This window comes from Conger conger, chromosome 1 (genome assembly GCF_963514075.1).
Source record: "Conger conger chromosome 1, fConCon1.1, whole genome shotgun sequence".
Taxonomy (NCBI): domain Eukaryota; kingdom Metazoa; phylum Chordata; class Actinopteri; order Anguilliformes; family Congridae; genus Conger; species Conger conger.
Genome location: NC_083760.1, coordinates 43,965,316 through 43,984,815, shown reverse-complemented (window position 1 = coordinate 43,984,815; position 19,500 = coordinate 43,965,316). Strand labels below are relative to the sequence as shown.

At 37.7% G+C, this 19,500-nt stretch overlaps 1 protein-coding gene across 1 annotated transcript in view; it reads left to right on the top strand.

Moving 5' to 3' along the window:
- The first annotated feature begins 3,486 nt into the window (after positions 1 to 3,486).
- coch (coagulation factor C homolog, cochlin (Limulus polyphemus)) overlaps positions 3,487 to 19,500 on the top strand; it is a 45,295-nt gene continuing 29,281 nt past the window's right edge. Inside the window, exons 1-4 of the mRNA XM_061229723.1 lie at positions 3,487 to 3,613; positions 3,787 to 3,864; positions 3,981 to 4,025; positions 4,379 to 4,535. Coding sequence (XP_061085707.1) covers positions 3,831 to 3,864; positions 3,981 to 4,025; positions 4,379 to 4,535 — 236 coding nt within the window. The 5' untranslated portion in view covers positions 3,487 to 3,613; positions 3,787 to 3,830. The remainder of the gene's footprint in view (positions 3,614 to 3,786; positions 3,865 to 3,980; positions 4,026 to 4,378; positions 4,536 to 19,500) is intronic.

Here is a 19,500-nt window from a genome sequence, read left to right as displayed (position 1 = left end):
CCATATTTTTATTCTCTTTTTCCTTTTCTTTTCTCCATTTCTTGCCCCTTGCCCCACTCATCGGGAGAGGCTAGGAAAATATGAAAGAAAAAGTTATAAAGACAGGGAAATTGCTCCTTCATCAGTTGCAAACCACGTCAGTTACAGACATGGCAGATGGGGAAAGGTGGATCCACAGGTTGATCATGTGTCAGGCTTTCCAAAAAAATACTTCTGCAAAGGATGTGCTGATTTTCCTTTGAAAGATAGCTAAAAATATTTATATGACTTGGCTCGCTATTAACATGAACTCGTAATCATTTATTCACTCATTTGGTGCTCTCTATGTACGATTGTGACAGCCAGTTGTAGCAGTGAAGTAGTGGCAAAGGCCAATGAGATAATGTTAGACACTAGCTAGCTAATGTTACTGCGTGGCTGTTCAGCAGGGAATGTTATTGACAGTCCCCTCCAAAAGTATTGGAAGAGCAAGGCCAATTCCCATTTTTTGCAATACACTGAATACATTTGGGGTTGAGATAAAAAGATGAACACAAGACAATAGTTCAGAATTTCAGCCTATATTTCCTGGTATTTACTAACTAGTGTTAAACTACTTGGAACATAGCACCTTTCGTATAAGACCACCCAATTTTTGTGGCTCATCTGTGTACTTCTTTGCAAACTGTCATCCCTCCTTCCAATTCTTACTACTGATGAGTGGTTTGCTTGTGGTATATGCTCTATATCGCTAGTCTCTAAGTCTTCTTTGAACAGTTGATTGAGATACCTTCACCCCTGCCCTGTGGAGACTGTTTGTGATGTCACTGACTGATATTTTTGGGGTTTGTCTTCACAGCTTCTGCTGTTGTTTTCCTTGGTCAACCTGTTCAATGTCTTTTGCTCAGTACGCCAGCAGTTTATTTCTTTTTCAGGACATTCCTAGTACAAGCTAAAAGTTGTTTACTTTTCTAGGCGTGTTCCCCTAACTATCCCTTAGGAGGTTGCATAGAATAGCTTCAACATGTGACATTTCTAGGCCCCATCAACCTTTCTAAGATTGATTATTCACTCCATGCAGTGACTGCTTGACTGTGTTATGAGAGAAAGTAGTGTTCTTTATGAATAAAACACTGCAGGAATACTTTACAATATTGCATTTATCACGACTGGTGGGAACTTATTAATATAATTAAAAACTTATAAACTAAATTATCCAACTGTATTTATAATTTTTGACAAATTATATATGTGGTTTGTGATATCAGATTGTAGTATCACACCCCGTCCTACTACACCGAGCAATACGCCTTCTTTGGCATGTCATTTTTTTTTTTTTGACATTATTTTAATATCTTTGTCATGGTGCCTTAAATTACTTTGCAATCATGGTTGATTTGCCAGAAGCACCATCACATTACCGGTGTAATTCACTATTTTCTCTGATTAGCTGATGTTTTCAGTAAAAGCGCACCAACAAGCAAAATACACCAACATGAAAACAACAAAAAAACTACGAAAGAAGCAGTCCCACAGCTTCACAGCAAATGAAATTGAGATATTGTTGGAGGACATGGTGTGGAAATTGTTTTCCAGTTTTACGACTATGGTGTCCAACAAAACAAAGAAAGAACAATGGTTAAACATCGCTCTAGCCCACAGAGAGAGTGGGAAATCGGTTTATAAATATAATTTAAAAGGCAATTAGGCAACAACAATAAAGTTCAACCATGCATCCTTCGTAATGTACACTTTTATTCTTTGCATGAAAACAGTCCCATTAATGTCATATTTTAGTAATATGATTAGCCAACTACAACTGTAGAATTATTAGTGTACATATTGCTTAACAGATTGAGATGTAACTAAGAGCAACAGCTAATTTCAGAGGCTTGCGTTCATCACTGTGGTGGCCACTAGCGGAGTGAGCTGACAACATCGATTAGGTATAGCTAAGAGTGGTCCAGACCAACCTAAGAAAGTACCACTTGCAGAAGGTATACTTAGCTAAGAACGTTTTGGGAAACATGCTGAAACGTTAAGGAATAGCTTAAGGTATAACTTACGAATTACGTAGCATTAAGAAGGCTTCTGGAAACACAGCCCTGATCAATTTCCCCTGTTTTATAAGCTTCAAAATGGCTTGCTTTTCTCCCAAAGACAGCTTTATGATCTTCATGTTGGTTTATTGTTTCTAACACAAATGCAGTCTTCACAGGCAAAACCCAAGGCTAAAACCAAGAGTAGACATTCAGAACTATTTATTGTTTAACCAATCAATCTAACAGGACACATCTGGGCAACAAGAAACACCAGTCAGTACGTTCCAATACTTTTGCTCACCTAAAAATGGTCTGATACAATGGCAATATGTTTTAAGTTGTTTAACAAGTCTAGATAAAAATACCTGGAAATAAAAACTGAAATTCCATCACATCTACCTCTTTTGACCTCAAACTCAATTGCCTTTACTGTATTGCAAAAACAAAGGAATTGACCTTGCTGTTCCAATACTTTTAGAGGGGATTGTAAGTATCTCTAAAGCTAAGGTTACAGCTGTAGCCTGCTGTAATTTTAGTTAGTAGTGGTCACAGTTGGTTTTCTCTGGGTTGAATTGTGTTCTGCATACAAATCATATGATCCAACATCGCTACTGCAGGTCCATTTTCTCCAGAGATCCACTTTTGTGTTTAAAATTTGCTTTGCTGTTGTCTAGCCCACTCCTTTGTTGTTGCCATCCTAACTAGCTGACACTCAAAAGGACGCCACTATATTTGCAAGTTTGCAAAGCATCTAGGGAGCATGACATCACATGGTTGCAGTTGTTTGCATTTTAGTGCAGACATAACTAGAAATCGAACAAGAGCTGAGTTATGTCTAAAAGTTTCCATATTTAAAATGTGTCTTTGTGCAGCTTCAAACAGGCCAAGAAAAATATAGAAGTATTAGCTTTCAAAGAAGACAAGCTGTAGGACAAACAGCGCTACCAAAAGATGCTAACCTGTGCAGCCAACACTCCCCCCCCCCCCCCCCCCCCCCACATCGAGCCCTGGGCTTAATACTAATAACAAATAATAATTATAGGTCATCCTAAAAATTGTTCTGGAAATTTCTCACACAAGGCTTTCTCTTTCTTTTCTGCAGAAACCTGAAACTACACAGCCCATCCAAGATTCCTTCTACTTTTTCTCACTGTGTGTCTGACACACTGTAAAAAGTGCCTTTCTGTAATAACCTCTTTTAACTGTTCACATCCAGAACTACTGTGTGAGTTGTCGAATCTGATTAAAAGGGCATTTATCAGGTACAGGCAATGAGATTTTTAGATACTGTTTTCTTACACAGTGTGTCAAACTGGCTTAATGTCATCCTTTTCAAACAAAGGAGGGTAAAGCCTGCCTCTGATGTCAATAAGGGGGGCAAGAGAAGACCTGCCTCTAATGACGTCACAGAGACCAGTTCAATAGGGATGTGGGTGGACTTCATTTAAGGGACTTGCCGTACTTTGGAGATTCAGTGAAGACCCCTGAAATGCACTGAGAAGACTCCAAAAAAAACAAGGATTTACTCATCAATTATTTGAAGAATTTAGTGGATTAAAACCCAGAAGGAAACTGTATGATATACGTCATATGTAAGCTGGGGAGGTTTCAGTTTTATATATATATATATATATATATATATATATATTTATAATAAAAGCCATATTAATGTGTCATTTAATTATTTTACATCTGCTGTAAGGATAACATCGAAATTGTATATTTAATTTGGTTCTGAAAATAATTTTCTTTGTTTTCTTTCCAGATTAATCACTCTACCTTCATTGCATAGACTTGTGCACTTTCAAGATGTCAGTTATATTTCATTTTCTACATTTGCTTGGTAAGTACTTGTTCTCTTGGTATTGGAAAAGTAAAAATGAACTTCATTTTGAACTTTATTTACAATATGAATTAAAGTAGCTGTGATTTTACTGAAATGATGTTTTACCCCCACAGGACTTATCTTTCTGATGTGCAGAACATTCAGCGCTGAACCAAATGGTTACTATTCTTTTATTTTATCTATACTGTATTTATTGTTGTTGTTTTTAATTGTAAAAATGTAAATATGTTGTAAATCTCTGTTACAAAGCATAATTCACACATAAAATAAGCAAGAAGATGCATTCACAAAATTAAAAGCTTTTTGTGAGTTTTATTCTGATACAGGTGGAATTGTGGAGCAATATTTATTTTAATAATCAACAGATGATGCTTATTTGGTTGAATATTTTCTCAAAAGTGCTGCAATTACCACCTTTGTTTTTCTACTGCTATCATTGCATACAAAATTGGGACAAAACGAATATCACAATTAATACTTACGGTTTAGGGTTTCATGTTTTTTTTTCCAGTTCCGACCCCCATCACCTGTACCACCCGTGGTGCCGACCTTGCGGAAGCACTCACAGTGATTGTGTGCCCATCAAACTGTGCACTCCAGCAGCTCTCGGTGTTCGGCTCCGGAGTGTACGCCTCAGTGTCGAGCATCTGCGGAGCAGCCATACATCGGTAACGTACATGCTTTATCTAGGAATCATTAGGCCTACTGGTAAAATAACTATGGAAAATATAATAAGAAATGCTAAAATAGGTTTAAATATTCCATGTTCTGAAGTTTGTTCTATTGATTTGTGATTTCAGCAATTCATATGTGAATGGTATAACAACACATTTATAGCAAACACAGGTTTAAAGTATAGATTCAATATTTGGTAACACTTTAAAATAAGGTTGTTAACGAACTATTACTGTACAGCTCTGTTATTGTATTTGCACATCATTACAACTAGGCTGCATTAGTTATTACCAATTTATATTGAAATAAAATAAAAAAGTCAGTTCATGTATTTGTTAAAGGTTAACTCATTAAGTTCATCCTATGGTTTGCTAATGTATAAATATTAATGTACAAATAAGTAACAAATTGGTAACAAATGCCTTACCAAATGAAAAGTTAATTTCATGCTTAATTAATGTATTTTTACATCATTAATTCATGTCAACTACATTAGTTAATGCCAGTTCATGAATCTTAAGTGTGACAAAATATTTAATGCCTTCTAAACACAAATGTAGGACACCATTTTGATGTTACATTGTTTTATTTTTATTTTTATTTATTCATTTATTTATTTTCTTTCATCCAATCTAATTAATATTATGTACATGAAATTTATTAAATCAAAATATATATTTATTTCACATGACTGATAAATATTGAAATTGAATTGCTTGACTGCAAAACAGGGTATAATAAAAAATGCCATTTTAGTCATTACTAGTAATAGTAAATAAATAAATAACAGTGTAGACTCAGTCAACATTTCTTCTTAACTTTGCCTCTCAATTGTGGTTGTTTTTTCAAGGCTATGTTTAGCAGTTTAGTAAGTGATCTTTGAACTTGCCAAACTCTGTTTGTGAAGAAAAACAAAAATAATAATACATTGAATAAAACCCAGCCAACAATGTTAATATTAGTAAATATGTATTTGTTTGACTGACAGAGACAACACAACTGAAATATGCTTTATGTTACAAATGTGTCAGGTAATAAGTGATGCCATTGTATTTAGTTTTTACGTGTAAATGTGAACGCATTATTTTACATGTATTTTGTTTTACTGCATTTACTTATATTTTTGTTTGTACTGTATAACTAACAAAAGGACTAAAAAGAATACTACTATTATAATGACACAGCTCTGGTAGTCCTCTGGTGAAAGTGGTGAACAAACGGAAATCTAGAGCTACAGTGGGGGAAACTGCGCAGATGTACAGTTTGTCATAATTGCACATGCGTTCAACTCCTCTTTTATATTTAATGTGATATCTAAAGCGGGAAGCATCCTAGACAGTTCATATAATAAAATGAATAACTGCTTGGCAAGGTACATGAATAACTAAGGAAACGGTGGACGATATTTGTTTGGAAATATAGCCTGCGTGAGGTAAAAAAATTTTTTTTTTTTATTTGGCCTTATTTATTGATTTTGTCTTAACTTCATGTATATTCTATTGCCCAATATATTCTTCATAGATATGAGTGACTTTCCTTATTTCTCTTCAGGGGTGGGAGCTATTCATTTCAAGTTTCATTTCACTTCTATTTGGTAGTCCGCTAAACCATTTCTAAACGATGTATTGGTCAAGTTGCAAGTCTCCATTAGCATCGTACAGTAGTCTCCATGCCAAATCTTCCTGTAAATAGTTATACGACCATTGATTTCACGATAACAAATGAATCTGAATAAAGCAAATTCACGATCACAGTATTTGATGTCCCTTTTCTCTTTTCAGAACTATCTATAAACAATCACCTTGAATATGCTTCTCACTTTATTTTTATTTTTATTTTTATTTTTTATTTTTTTACTTTTTTAAAAATCTGGGATCAAATTCCGTAATCGCTTGTTTTCCTGTTTCATGCTCAGTCAGACCAGAACACGGATGGTTGTTTCTCAGGTTCTTTGTTTAGTTGTGGTCCTATATCTGGTTTACTTAAATGGCAGGGAGACGGCAGAGTTCTTTACTCATCGGTCCGCATCAGGGAAAATCAGGTAGCATATTGTATCTATATATCAGTGTAGGATAAGATTGTCGCGATGCATTATTAGCTAACAGAAATTCAAGTCAGCAGAACTTTCACATAGGCAAAGCTTATCTCAGGCATGCTGTGTTAGTTAGCAGGAAGTTAACAGTTTTACAATCGATTTAAAGCTTGATTTAAAGCTTACTTAATCTTCGCCGCGGATTTAGCTGCCGATTTTATGTCTGGTTACCGCTCTCATCTCGCAAGCAATTTCGGCTAAACGGCGGAATATCTCGAACGCAATAATAAGCAACATCATCCAGTATTTCCTCGAAGGTGATAGGTCGCTAGTGATTCAATTGCATTCCTTCCATTCCATGGAGGTCTCTGTGGTAATAAATAATAAGGATTCCTTCTAGCCTTATTATAGTGTTTTGGAGCTTAAATTTATTTTTTGAGGACCAGCCAGCATGGTGGATGAAGAAATCGAGGAGGCATGGCATTGAAAATTCAATACAATAATCTTGGTACCTGGAAACACTAAGTTAATATATTTTGGAAAAGGTGAAGAAAAATCTAAGTTTATGTTGCTTTCTATTCCTGTCATTGGGCATGTAACATAAATTGTAACATTTTAATGAAAGTGTTCAATTTTATTGGCATGTTACAAGGAACACATTGTAGTTTTGCCTGATGTATTGGCATTATTTTAATTTTGATTTGAAAACAGTTATAAAATAAAATATATTATTGAAAGTAACCATTTTGGGTGCTATATAACCAACATGATGCTATATAGGTGGGTGTGACATTCAACTTCAAGCCAAGACAATTGGAAAACACAGCCTACTTGGAATACCTATATAATTAAATTTCGTAGTATAAGCATATTTGTGTCTCTGTAAGGAAGACACATTACAAAACACATTACAAATATATTACTTACCATATATTATAATGCCCAGATATAAACATCTTATGTATTACAGTTCTGTAATGCAAAGAGTGTGCTTAAATAATATCAAATCACAATCTGCAGTGCCATGAAAATGTATTTGCCCCCTTTCTGATTTCCTCTATTTTTGTATGTCTCAGTGAATGGTTTCAGATCTTTCAATAAAATGAAATTTTTGACAAAGGGAAACTGAGTAAACACAAAACACATTTATTTAAATAAAGTTATATCACTCATGTGAAAAAGTATTGCCCCCGTAGTTACTTAGTGAACCTATTCACAAAATTGTCATGACAAATTCAGCAAGTCAAGGATCCAAAACACAAAAGCAATCCACATTTGAATGGCTGAAAACCAAGTTTTGGAGTGGCATGAGTTGAACCCAACAGAGCTGCTATGGCAGGCCCAAAAAGGAGCAATTCATGCTTGTAAAGTAAACCTAACAATGTGTCGATGTAAAAGACTGATATCAAATGGAAGAGTTTTGGTTTCAGTTATTGCTGCTAAATCAGGTGGTGCAATCAGTTATTAAATTTGAGGTGGCAATTACTTTCACATGGGTGATATGGGTGGTTGATAATTTTCTCATTAAATAAATGAAATAGTTTTTGAAATATGTTTTCTGTTTACTCAAGTCCCCTTCGTAATATTACATTTTGTCTAAAGTCCATTCAGTGTGTCAAATATGCAGTAGTAGAGGAAATCATGAAGGGGGCAGATTATATTTACATGGGACTGTAGCTTGAATTGCTAGTTTAAAATTGCTTTCGTTTTCCATTTGACTTGGTTTGCTTCTGCAGCAAAAAATTGTGAGGTTCCAACAGTAGGGGCAGTTGCATTGCATTTCAGCCTGTAACAGCAATATTGCCCATAATCCATAGTGGTCTAGCACTGCAGCGCTTAACCTCATTAGCACTGGCATCTCGTATATAACTTTAAAATATTTAAATCGATCCAATCGTGGGACTTTTGCTGCTTATGGACGGTGTAACAGAAATTTTTGGTGACGGTAACCATTATTAAATGCTTTTGTTTTTATCGTTCTACTGACCCAGTACTGTTAAAAAGCACATTGTCTAGGTAATAATGTTGCACACATTCAAAAATGTGAGTAACATGATCCACAAAATAGAAATGTGTCAGAAATGTGTTTTATACAGTGCCCTCCAAAAGTATTGGAACAGCAAGGCCAATTCCTTTGTTTTTGTAATACACTGAATACATTTGGAGTTGAGATAAAAAGATGAACATGAGACAAGAGTTCAGAATTTCAGTTGTTATTTCCTGGTTCCTAGATGTGTTTACTATTGGTATCAGACCATCCAATTTTTAGGTGAGCAAAAGTATTGGAACAGAGAGTATTTAAGTAAATTCAATAAATAAACACTTAATAGTTGGTAGAATATCCCTTGCTTAAAGGGAGTCTGCAAGTCTGCAACCTATTGACATTACCAAACTGTTGCATTCTTATTTTGTAATACTTTTCAAGGCTTTTACTGCAGCCATTTTTCCGTTGTTTCGGGGGGGGGGGGGGGGGGGGGGGATATGCTTGCTCAATCGGGTTAAGGTCTGGTCATTGACTTAGTCACTTGATCACTATTTTCCTTAATGAAGTCCTTTGCTGTTTTGGGAGTGTGTTTTGGCTCATTGTCTTGCTGCATGATGAAGTTCCTCCCAATTAGGACACATTTCTCCATAAGTTGGCAGACAGGATGTTTGTGTAGACTTCTGAACCTCTATATTGCTAGAGATTTTTTGTGTAACAGACTAATGTTTTGGGGTTTTTCCTTCACAGCTCTCAATGATGACTTCTTTTTTTTGTCATCAATTGCAGTTGTATTCTTTAGTCGACTTGTTCAATGTCTGTTGCTCAGTACACCAGTGTTTTTTTTATTTTTCAGGAAATTCCAAGTAGTTGTACAAGCTATCCTCAATGCTTGTACAATGGATTTCCCCTCTTTTCTAAGCTTCAAAATGGCTTAACCAACAGAATGTTGGTTTATATTTTTTAATACAAATGCCGTCTTCCCAGGCAAAACCCAAGTAAACATTCAGAACTATTTATTGTTTAACCAATTGTTCCATAAATGTATGGATCTCTCTGGTAGAGGTTTTCCATACAATTCTTATCTTTTCTTGATCGGTTGCCCTGGGCAGATCCGAGAGACAGTAGTCAACTTCTCTCAAGTAACTCTGAATGTTATCTGAAATCACATTGGAATGTGAATGTGTTTTATTGCTCCCGCCATTACGGGATTGGCTGAACCGAGCTAGACGTCATGTAGGGTGGACGTCGCGGAATTGTCCTGTGGCATTGTGGGAAATGTGGTTCCTACAGCTCTAACAGCTTTTCTATGCGCAAAGACTTAAAAGAAATGTAGTCTGATGGCTAACGTTAATTCGCTGGTTGAGCTAAATGTAATTGTTTATTGTTTTCACCAGCTAATTACAATTTTATCCAAGAGGGTGTATTCATTTAAGCTCACAACTCTTATATTGTTTAAAATTTGTAAGACATTTATTCTACTGTTGGGGGTAACCAAGAATGTATGGATATCTGTTATGTTATTAGGAGGGATGGTTTGGCTTTGGTATCTGCAAACCGCATTACGCATTACGCATTACGCATTACGCATTACGCATTACGCATTACGCACCGAACTTGAAAGAAAGGGAGGGTCATGGCAGTCAGGGTGGGAGAGGGGAGGGCTTAGGTCCATTAAACTTAAATTGCATTATGTTTTGATGTAAAACAAAGACGAGGAAAGAGACAACACATTACAAAATAATGTTTTATTTCGCAAGTTGTTAGTTATATCGTCTCTTGTTGGATAATGGTTAAGTTTTGTTGTAGCATCCTCAAGTGATGGAAGAAAACTAAGAGAATGTGGTACTTATAAAAACAGCACTTAATATAAAGATTGATCGTATCAGTCAGGACAAATCAGGATGACTCAGTTACTTATGCATCAAACTACAAGAAGAAAGAAAATTGCTTTTATATTAGTGTATACGATCCGACATTTTTCAGTGTGAACACAGTTGGTTCTTTTATGCATATGATGTGGGAGTGTCCAGAAATCCAGGATCTGTCTGTGATACCTAGAAGTCCAGGATCTGGACTTCTGGGTATCACAGACGTACCTCTCAGATATTATTGGAAAAGAGATTCCTCTTGATCCAGTCATTCTTATACTAAATGATGATTCCATAATTAAAATCAGCGAACAACAAAAGAAGATTTGGTTAGCAGGCTTAACAGCAGCAAAAAAGATGGTTGTTCAAAGATGGATGCCATCACATTCACTGCCTTTACAGAAATGGATGGCTTATTTTCAAGACATTGTCATGCTTAAATGATCAACGGCAAGGATTCACAAGGTCAAGAACAGAACAACAGAAACCCGGCTAAATTCCAAATAAAATTCTCTGTCATTGTTTGCTACTGAGTTACTAATAAATATATACACATTAGAGCAAATATTTTTGATCCAGAAAAAATATACAGATTCCAGCCTTTGCAGAATTGGACCTGGCCCCTGTACTTGAGAGTGGGAGAATTGATGAGCCTCCCGATGGCCACATCCTCCAGGAAAAGTGAGTTGGTGATAGTGGGGGACTCAATTCTTAGAGGTGTAGACAGCATAGTGTGTGCCCCTGAAAAGGAATCTCACACGGTGTGTTGCCTGCCTGGTGCCCAGATAGGAGATATCCGAGAGTGCACTGACAAGCCCCTGGCCAGAGCTGGGAGGGATCCAGTTGTCATGATCCACATTGGGACCAATGACATAGGGAAGGGCAGGTTTGAGGTTCTGCAGAATAGTTAGCAGCAGAACCTCCATGGTAGTCTTCACTGGAATTCTACCTGTACCACGTGCAAGCAGAGAACTTTATCTGGGGGTTTAACACGTGGCTAACAACATTTGTATGAGAGAGGGGTACAGGTTTATGGGACTCCATAAACTCCTTTTTATGGGTTTATGGGACTCCTTTTGGGACAGTGGTGAGCAGTACAAGTGTGATGTGCTACACCTGAACCAGAGGGGAACCTTTGCATTGGTTCAGCATATGCTTAGGGTAGCACATAATTATTTAAACCAGGGCCTTGGAGGGCAGGGAAGATAGAGAGTGTAATGGGCAGGGAGGTATAGACTGCTCAGGCAGAAACGGCAAAGGCTACATATAATGGTGAGAGCAATAAAGTCTTTTCAGGGCAAAATTTGAGTAATGGTGGCTTGGGAGAACAGGGAGTGAGGGAACAGGAGAGCATGTGTTAGAAGCAACAGGCTGAAATGTCTGTTTAAATGCTAGAAGAATAAAAAATAATTTATTGGAACTTGAAGGAAAAAGCAAAGAGGAATTTTTAGATGTTATAAATGAACTTTTTTTGACACAGTATGTCATGACCATTCCACAATAAGTTTTGATGTATTTTGGCAAATTAGTTTGGCAAATGAGTCCAGGATTTTTCATTTTAGGCATGGCAACTTTGAAAAATCCAATCAAATAGAAGTAATATAGACTGGGAGCAAGTTCCTGATTGCAGGACTGTGAATGAAAAGTGGAGCAGGTTCAAAAGAGTCAAACTTAATGTAATTCTTATGGTGCAGAAAAGTAAGTTGAGAAAACAGTGGATGAATACAGCTATATGTGAGTTTGCGAAAAAAAAAACTGTCTAAGAAATATAAAAAGGACAGCACTGAGAGTAATATAGTTGAATATTGTAATATGCTTGCTAAGGTTAGAAAATAAGATTAGCCAAAAGGCTATTTGAAAGGCAAATTTCAGATGATGCAAAATGCAGTCTCAAACACTTCTATCAATACTGTCATATGAAAAGGAAAATTAAAGAGGAGGTTAAGTGCATTAAGAATAAGTTGAACTGCTGTTTAAGAATAAAGATATTGATGCCTTACATGGTTACTTTGTTAAGAGTTTTACCAGGGAGGAGGTTACTAGTAGGCCGAAAGGCATACTCAATACTCTCAATACAATAGAATGTCTTCACCAATATTGATGTAGGGGATAAAGAAATACTAGATACATTACGTAAAATTAAGACAAATAAGGGTACTCAAAGAGTTAAGTGGGATCATTTGTAAAGCACTGACAAGTATTTTTATACAGTTTTTTTGAAACAGGAGAAATACTGGATGACTAGGAAAAAGGTAATATAATATCAATACGTAAGAAAGGGGATCATACCAATCTAGGAAACAGTCTAGGTCTGTCAGTCTAACTTGCATCACATCTAAAATACTGGAGTATATTATTAGGGACAAACTGGAATTATTTCTTGAAAATAATAACATTCTAAGGGATAGCCAGAATGGTTTTCTAAAGGGTAAGTCATGCCTGACAAACCTCTTGGCATTCTTTGAGCAAGCTACCAAATATTTTGATGATAGCAGGGTTTATGATATTGTATATCTAGATTCCCAAAAAGCATTTGGTAAGGTACCACATGACAAACTCATTATCAAAATGAGGACAGTAGGAATTATAGGAGCCATTTTCATAGATAGTTCTGGGGACTGCACTATCAAAAAGATATAAAGGCACTGGGAAAGGGTCAGATAAGGGCAACCAGATTGATTCCTTGCATAAAAGATAAGAGTTTTAAGATTAGACTAATTATCCTAGATTCATATCTTTAAGATTATTAAAATTAGGTTTAGGGGGGAATCAATTTAGGTTTTTCATTTTTAATTATTTTTTATATAACGACATGATGCTAGCGAACGGACACAGAAAGAACATGCCTAAATATTACTTCACTGATTCAAATACCCCAAATTTAAAATAGCTAGCTAATGGTATCATGTGCAGCCTAAGGGACATGTTATAGAGACGTGTATGTTGTTAGCATTAGCTTATCAGTACTAACATTAAGTTAACGTTAAAAATATTGGCAGGGCAATTGCGCTGATGCGAACCCCCCATTCCCAGTTTGCTTCATTGTTTGTCTTCATCCAGCACACTCCTGCCTGAGTGCTAATTGTATAGCCACTATTCAGCTACACCCCCCCCCCCCCCCCCAAATCCAAATTCACTCCAAATTACAATAGGATTTCAATCACAGCCATCAGCAGTGAGAGCTGAATAGTAGCGCATCGTTCATACAATATTTGATATTAAACAACAGGGAGAACTGTTAATGTATTTAAGTCACAGAATGATGAAGGAACATGCAAAGATGTGCATTGTTCAAATTGTATTAACAGCAATGGCAATGGCACTATTATAACAACAGTAACAAATGAGCACAGATAGCCTACTAATAAACTGTAAGCCTATTCATCCTATCAGAGTGGGATGAATGATATGCACTGTAATGAACATCTACATTCCAGTTGGTCTGCAGCTCAAATCCACAACTCGGTGCAACACTTTGGCCAGATGGCCAACTTTGGGGGCTCAATACAAAGCAATGTATTTCAAACTCTCATAGTGTAACCTATGTTGTCTTTTACTCGCAAATCAAACATAGCCTGAGTGGCCAAAATGAGAGAAAAACTGGCAGGACTGTATTTGCAAATAAATAAAATTCTTAATAATACTTTTTGGATTTTTGGATTTACTTGCTTTCTAATAATGCCATCCATCCGTCCATCCATTATCTTAACCTGCTTATCCTGAACAGGGTCGCAGGGGGGCTGGAGCCTATCCCAGCATACATTGGGCGAAAGGCAGGAATACACCCTGGACAGGTCACCAGTCCATCGCAGGGCACACACACTCATACCCATGAGCAATTTAGACTCTCCAATCAGCCTTAACCTGCATGTCTTTGTACTGTGGGAGGAAACCGGAGTACCCGGAGGAAACCCACTCAAACATGGGGAGGACATGCAAATTCCACACAGAGTGGCCCCGGCCGACCGGGATTCTCCTTGCTGTGAGGTGGCAGTGCTACCCGCTGCACCATCCGTGCCGCCCTTCTAATAATGCCAGTAAAATGGAATAAAATTATTGAATTTTTTAATACCGGTCATCTGGCAGCTACATTGTTCAGGCGTTAAGAGCAGTCGTCTGGCAGTTGGAGGGTTGCCGGGTCGATCCAGCCCTGGGTGTGTCGAAGTGTCCCTGAGCAAGTCACCTGAGCTGGTTGGTGCTTTGCTTGGCAGTCAATCATTGTTGGTGTGTAAGTGTGTATATGAATGGGTAAATAAGAAGCATCAATTGTACAGCACTTTGGATAAAGGCGCTATATAAATGCCAACAATTGAGAATTTACCATTACCATTTAACCATTTACCATTTCACCAGGTGGTTTACATAGACTACATACATGTTATTCATACAAAGAAATCCATGTTTAAAACTTTTTATCTGAGATGTGTATAAATGGAAACAAAACATAACCATGATTCAAATGTCTGTTTCCCTCTGGTTAGTATTTTGGTACTGTTGGCTATTTCCAGAAACAGACTTTTCAGCTCTTTCATGATAATGCATGCTTCTTGTGATGAAAAAGGGCACTGCTGACCCCCTAAAAGTATGTCAGGCCGCTGTAGAACATGCCACCTGGTGGTGGTTGTGCAAACAACAAGTAATTACTGTGGAAAAAACTAAAAATTCTGCAAATTTCAAGATCAGTTTCAGGTTTTATTGTAGGCTACAATGGTTAACCCTTTCCACCAATTTTTTTTAGTCTGATAAAAGTGTTAATATTTCAAAAACTATTTACTGCACTCATGAGAGAGAAATTTGTTTTTTTAAACATGTTTGAAAAAGGTGATTTAGGTGAGAAAAGGTGTGTAAAAGTGCTAGTGCTTTTAGAGTTTAGAATCTTTTATTTATTATTAGTAGTGCCGTCAACCAGACCCGTAACACATAAATGAACATGAAACTAAGATGACACATTTGGCTCTGTATTGTGAACCGTTTCCATAAACTTCTCAGGTTAACTTTCACAGCGTCATAGAATTTCAAAAGATGGTAATCTTCAATAGCGTTATCGACTTGTTCAAACAGTAAATGTTGTTACATTCTGGCGGCGGTATTCTGTGGAGATAGGATGCTGCCACAAACACAATATCCCCAAGAACTAATTTCCTTTTACCACATAGTGTTGACATTGTTACGGTGATCTAACGCTGACGTGCATCATCACTGTCCCTGGTAAAAAATTTACGTCACCTCCTTGATCCATTACATTACATTACATTAATGGCATTTGGCAGATGCGCTTATCCAGAGCGACGTACAACGAAGTGCATACCCATAACCAGGGATAAGTGCGCTGAAAGACCCTAGAGGGAAGTATAATTTGAATTTGAATTCTTTCTTTTTTTTTTTTTTTCAACAAACAAATAAACAAACAACAAAGCAAAAGTGACCAAACTTAACTAGCCAAACACTGCTTACCTAGCCAAACTAAAAATACCGATACACAAAAAGTAAATCAAAGAAAGACAACAATTAAGGTTCACAGGGAGGTAGGGAGGGACAGGGAGAGGTGTTGGTTGAAGAGGTGCGTCTTCAGTTTGCGCTTGAAGGTGGGAAGAGATTCTACAGTTCTGACCTCAATGGGGAATTTGTTCCACCACCGTGGAGCCAGAACAGACAGTAGTCGTGAGCGTGCGGTGGAAGTTCAGAGAGGGGGAGGTGCCAAGCAGTCTGTGGAGGCTGAACAAGTAAGCTGGGGAAGCTGGGGAACACCCCTTAACTGTTTGGAAGGCTAGCACCAATGTTTTGAATTTGATGCGAGCCATGACAGGCAGCCAGTGGAGGGAAGTAAGCAGGGGGGTGACATGTTAGTTTTTGGGAAGGTTGAAGACCAGACGAGCTGCTGCATTCTGGATAAGTTGGAGGGGTCTGATGGCGGACGCTGGGAGGCCAGCCAAGAGGGAATTGCAGTAGTCCAGGTGGGACAGAACCATCGCTTGGACCAGGAGCTGGGTCGAGTAGGGGGTGAGCAAGTATGTTGTATAGGAAGAACCTGCATGACCGGGTCACCGCCGCAATGTTCTTGGAGAGGGACAGTCCGCTGTCCATCACCATGCCGAGGTTCCTTGCAATGGGTGATGGCGTAAGTGTGGTATCCCCGAGGAAAATGGAGAGATCTAGATGGGGAGAGGTATTAGCAGGGATGAATATCATTTCAGTCTTACCTGGGTTGAGCTTTAGATGGTGGTTGTCCATCCAGCTCTGGATGTCACTCAGGCAAGCAGATGTGTCTGTTCATTTCCAACTAACCTAACTCTGTTTAAAAAATATTTTTTTTTTCCCTCATAGAATTGAATAAACTTACACTTTTCAAGCGTTATATTTATAATATACCCATGTCTAGATGTTTCTGCTAAGTTCAAACGTCTTAATATGCTTTTACTTTCAAAAACTAACAAAAACATTTATATATATTCTTATTTCATGTCAATTTATGTGTTAGGGGTCTAGTTGATGAAGCTACTAATAATAAATAAAAGATTCTAAACTCTAAAAGCGCTAGCACTTTTACACAAAGATCACCTTTTTCAAACACATTTAAAAAAAAACACAAAGATCTTCACTACCCCCCTCACAGACAACATTACTCTGAAAAATAAAGTTTTCCCAATTAAAATATATATTTTAATTTTTATATGAAAATTAATTTCTAAATTAAAAAATCATAAAGGGGCAATCAATCATCCATCAAACTGAAGAAATCACATTTTGAAACATGCCATATCCAATTAAAATTAAAGAAGAGGCTTGTACCATTCAGAATTTTGAGACAGAAAAAATGTTTCAGAGCATTTACATACTGTGTACACGAAAGATACACTAAACAAAAATCCATTATGCTTTTATAGTTTAGCACTGATTATTTACATTTGAAGTGAAGGACCATAACTACCTAATATTTGTCCACAAACTTGATGTTAACAAATTATGGTCAAGATATCGAGTTTTCCCAAAACCGCAGATATCCTCAAGTGTCCCCAAATCTCTCCAAATACAGAACATCTGCATATCTATTTGTCCAGACTCAAGAATGACCAGAAAACGTATTTTTCTATTAAAACAGATTTTTTGATACAACATGTAAAGACAATTAACCTTTAAGTGTGTTTACCAATCCTAATGCTTTCTAACTAAACTACATCACATTTACAATGGAACTTTATTTCCAAATTAGGTTAACCACTGCCCCATTAGCCCCGTTAGCCAGTACAATGAAACGTTTATTTATAACAAGTCAAAATCCTGTAATTACACATATTACGAAAATTGTATATTTTTGTTCTGATATTGGAACATGATTTTTGACATAGCGAAACAGTATCAAGGATTGTTAGAATATGCCTTTTATTGTCTGAGTCTGTGGCTGGGTGTGGGTTGTAAACAGTGAGTGTGGCGCGGGGGAGCCTGCTGTTGTATTCCCTGCTTTGCAAATAAGAGGCTGTTCTCGCTAGCCAGTTCTTAGCCAGTCAGTAGTCTGCCTTAGAGCACTCCAGCTAAAGTGCCTCTGTGATGAACAAAGCGACTGGGATGACCCACTCCTCTCTGGAGACATCCTACAAGCCTGGAATTTAACTCCCGTTAAATTCTGAGGCAGAGCTACAGTGGTAGCTCAATCATATGCCTGCAGAGGTGGATAAGTTTGTTAGCAGCCAGGAGGGAGGTGCATGTGTTCTGTGATGCGTCAGAGTAAGATTATGGCTCAGTGGTATACATCAGAACAGTGGACAGTCAAGGCGATGCTCATGTATCTTTCCTTATGGCCCAGTGAAGAGTAGCACCCAAGCGATTACATTCCATGCCCATCGATTACTGGAGCTCAGCTCGCTAAACTCATAGAAAAGGAGCTGGACCAGCTCATCCTGTGGACAGACTCCACATCGGAACTCATGTGGCTGCTGCAGCTCATCCTGTGGACAGACTCCACATCGGAACTCATGTGGCTGTTGTCAGAGTCCTGTCATTTCAAGATCTTTGTCAGCTCCAGGTTTGCTGAAATTCCAGGCATGGCGTTAAGTAGATTCTGCTCAAAACTGCAGATGAAGAGGATATCTCTGAACTTTGTAAGTCCACTTTCTGTGGTGTCACCTCAACCACAGCTAATGCATCAGCACCAGATGGGAGTTATTGTGATACCTGGAAGGAACTCCTGGAATAGCCCAGACACTACGAAGGGTGGCTGATCAGAGTGGCACTGTTGAAGACTATAGTGAAGCAGAGAGGCTAATTTTCAGGAAATCCCAGCAAGATAGCTTGATTAGCTTAATCTCCTCAAAGCTGGTAAACCAATCCCCTCCCCGCCTTACTTACCTTGTCTCCTGAGTTGGATGATATAGACGGGGGTGATCCATGTTGGTGGCAGGCTCTGCAACTCAGAAGATCTAGAACAGACGACCATGCACCCTATAGTTGTAGATCCTCATCATCCAATCGTTAGAATTTTGAAAGTCGTCAATGCCATCCTTGTCCGGAAAGGGTGATTGCTGAGATTTGGCACACGTTCTGGCTCCTGCGGGGGCATGAAGCTATCCGTCGGTATCAGGATACCTGTGCTGCCGATGGAAGGCCAGACCTACTGTCCCCAAGATGGCTAACCTGCCTCCAGCATGTTTGTGTCTTTTTAAGCTTGCCTTCTGCCTTCTATTGGATTGCTTTGGCCTATTTCCAATCAATGTAGTACAGCATACAGAAAAAAGATGAGGGGCAAATCCATCAAAAGGTGGACAGGAGCATTTTTGTTTTTTTTAGAACATATTTCACTGGTGTACTAACATTATAAGACCTAAAAGTTACTGGAAATTATAGATTTGGTCAAAAGACGTCATCACAAACAATGGAATTGCCGATATATTTGAAAAGTCCTTAACAACACACAAACTGGCCTTCAGTATGAAAGTTTTCTTTGAGATTACAGTAAATGGATTACTTTACCATACTTTACACCGGGAAACGAACCAGCATGTACCTTAACCACTATGCTACAGGCTGCCTATATATGGTACAGAGTATTGGTGTGTCAACTGTATAATTGAATTGAAACC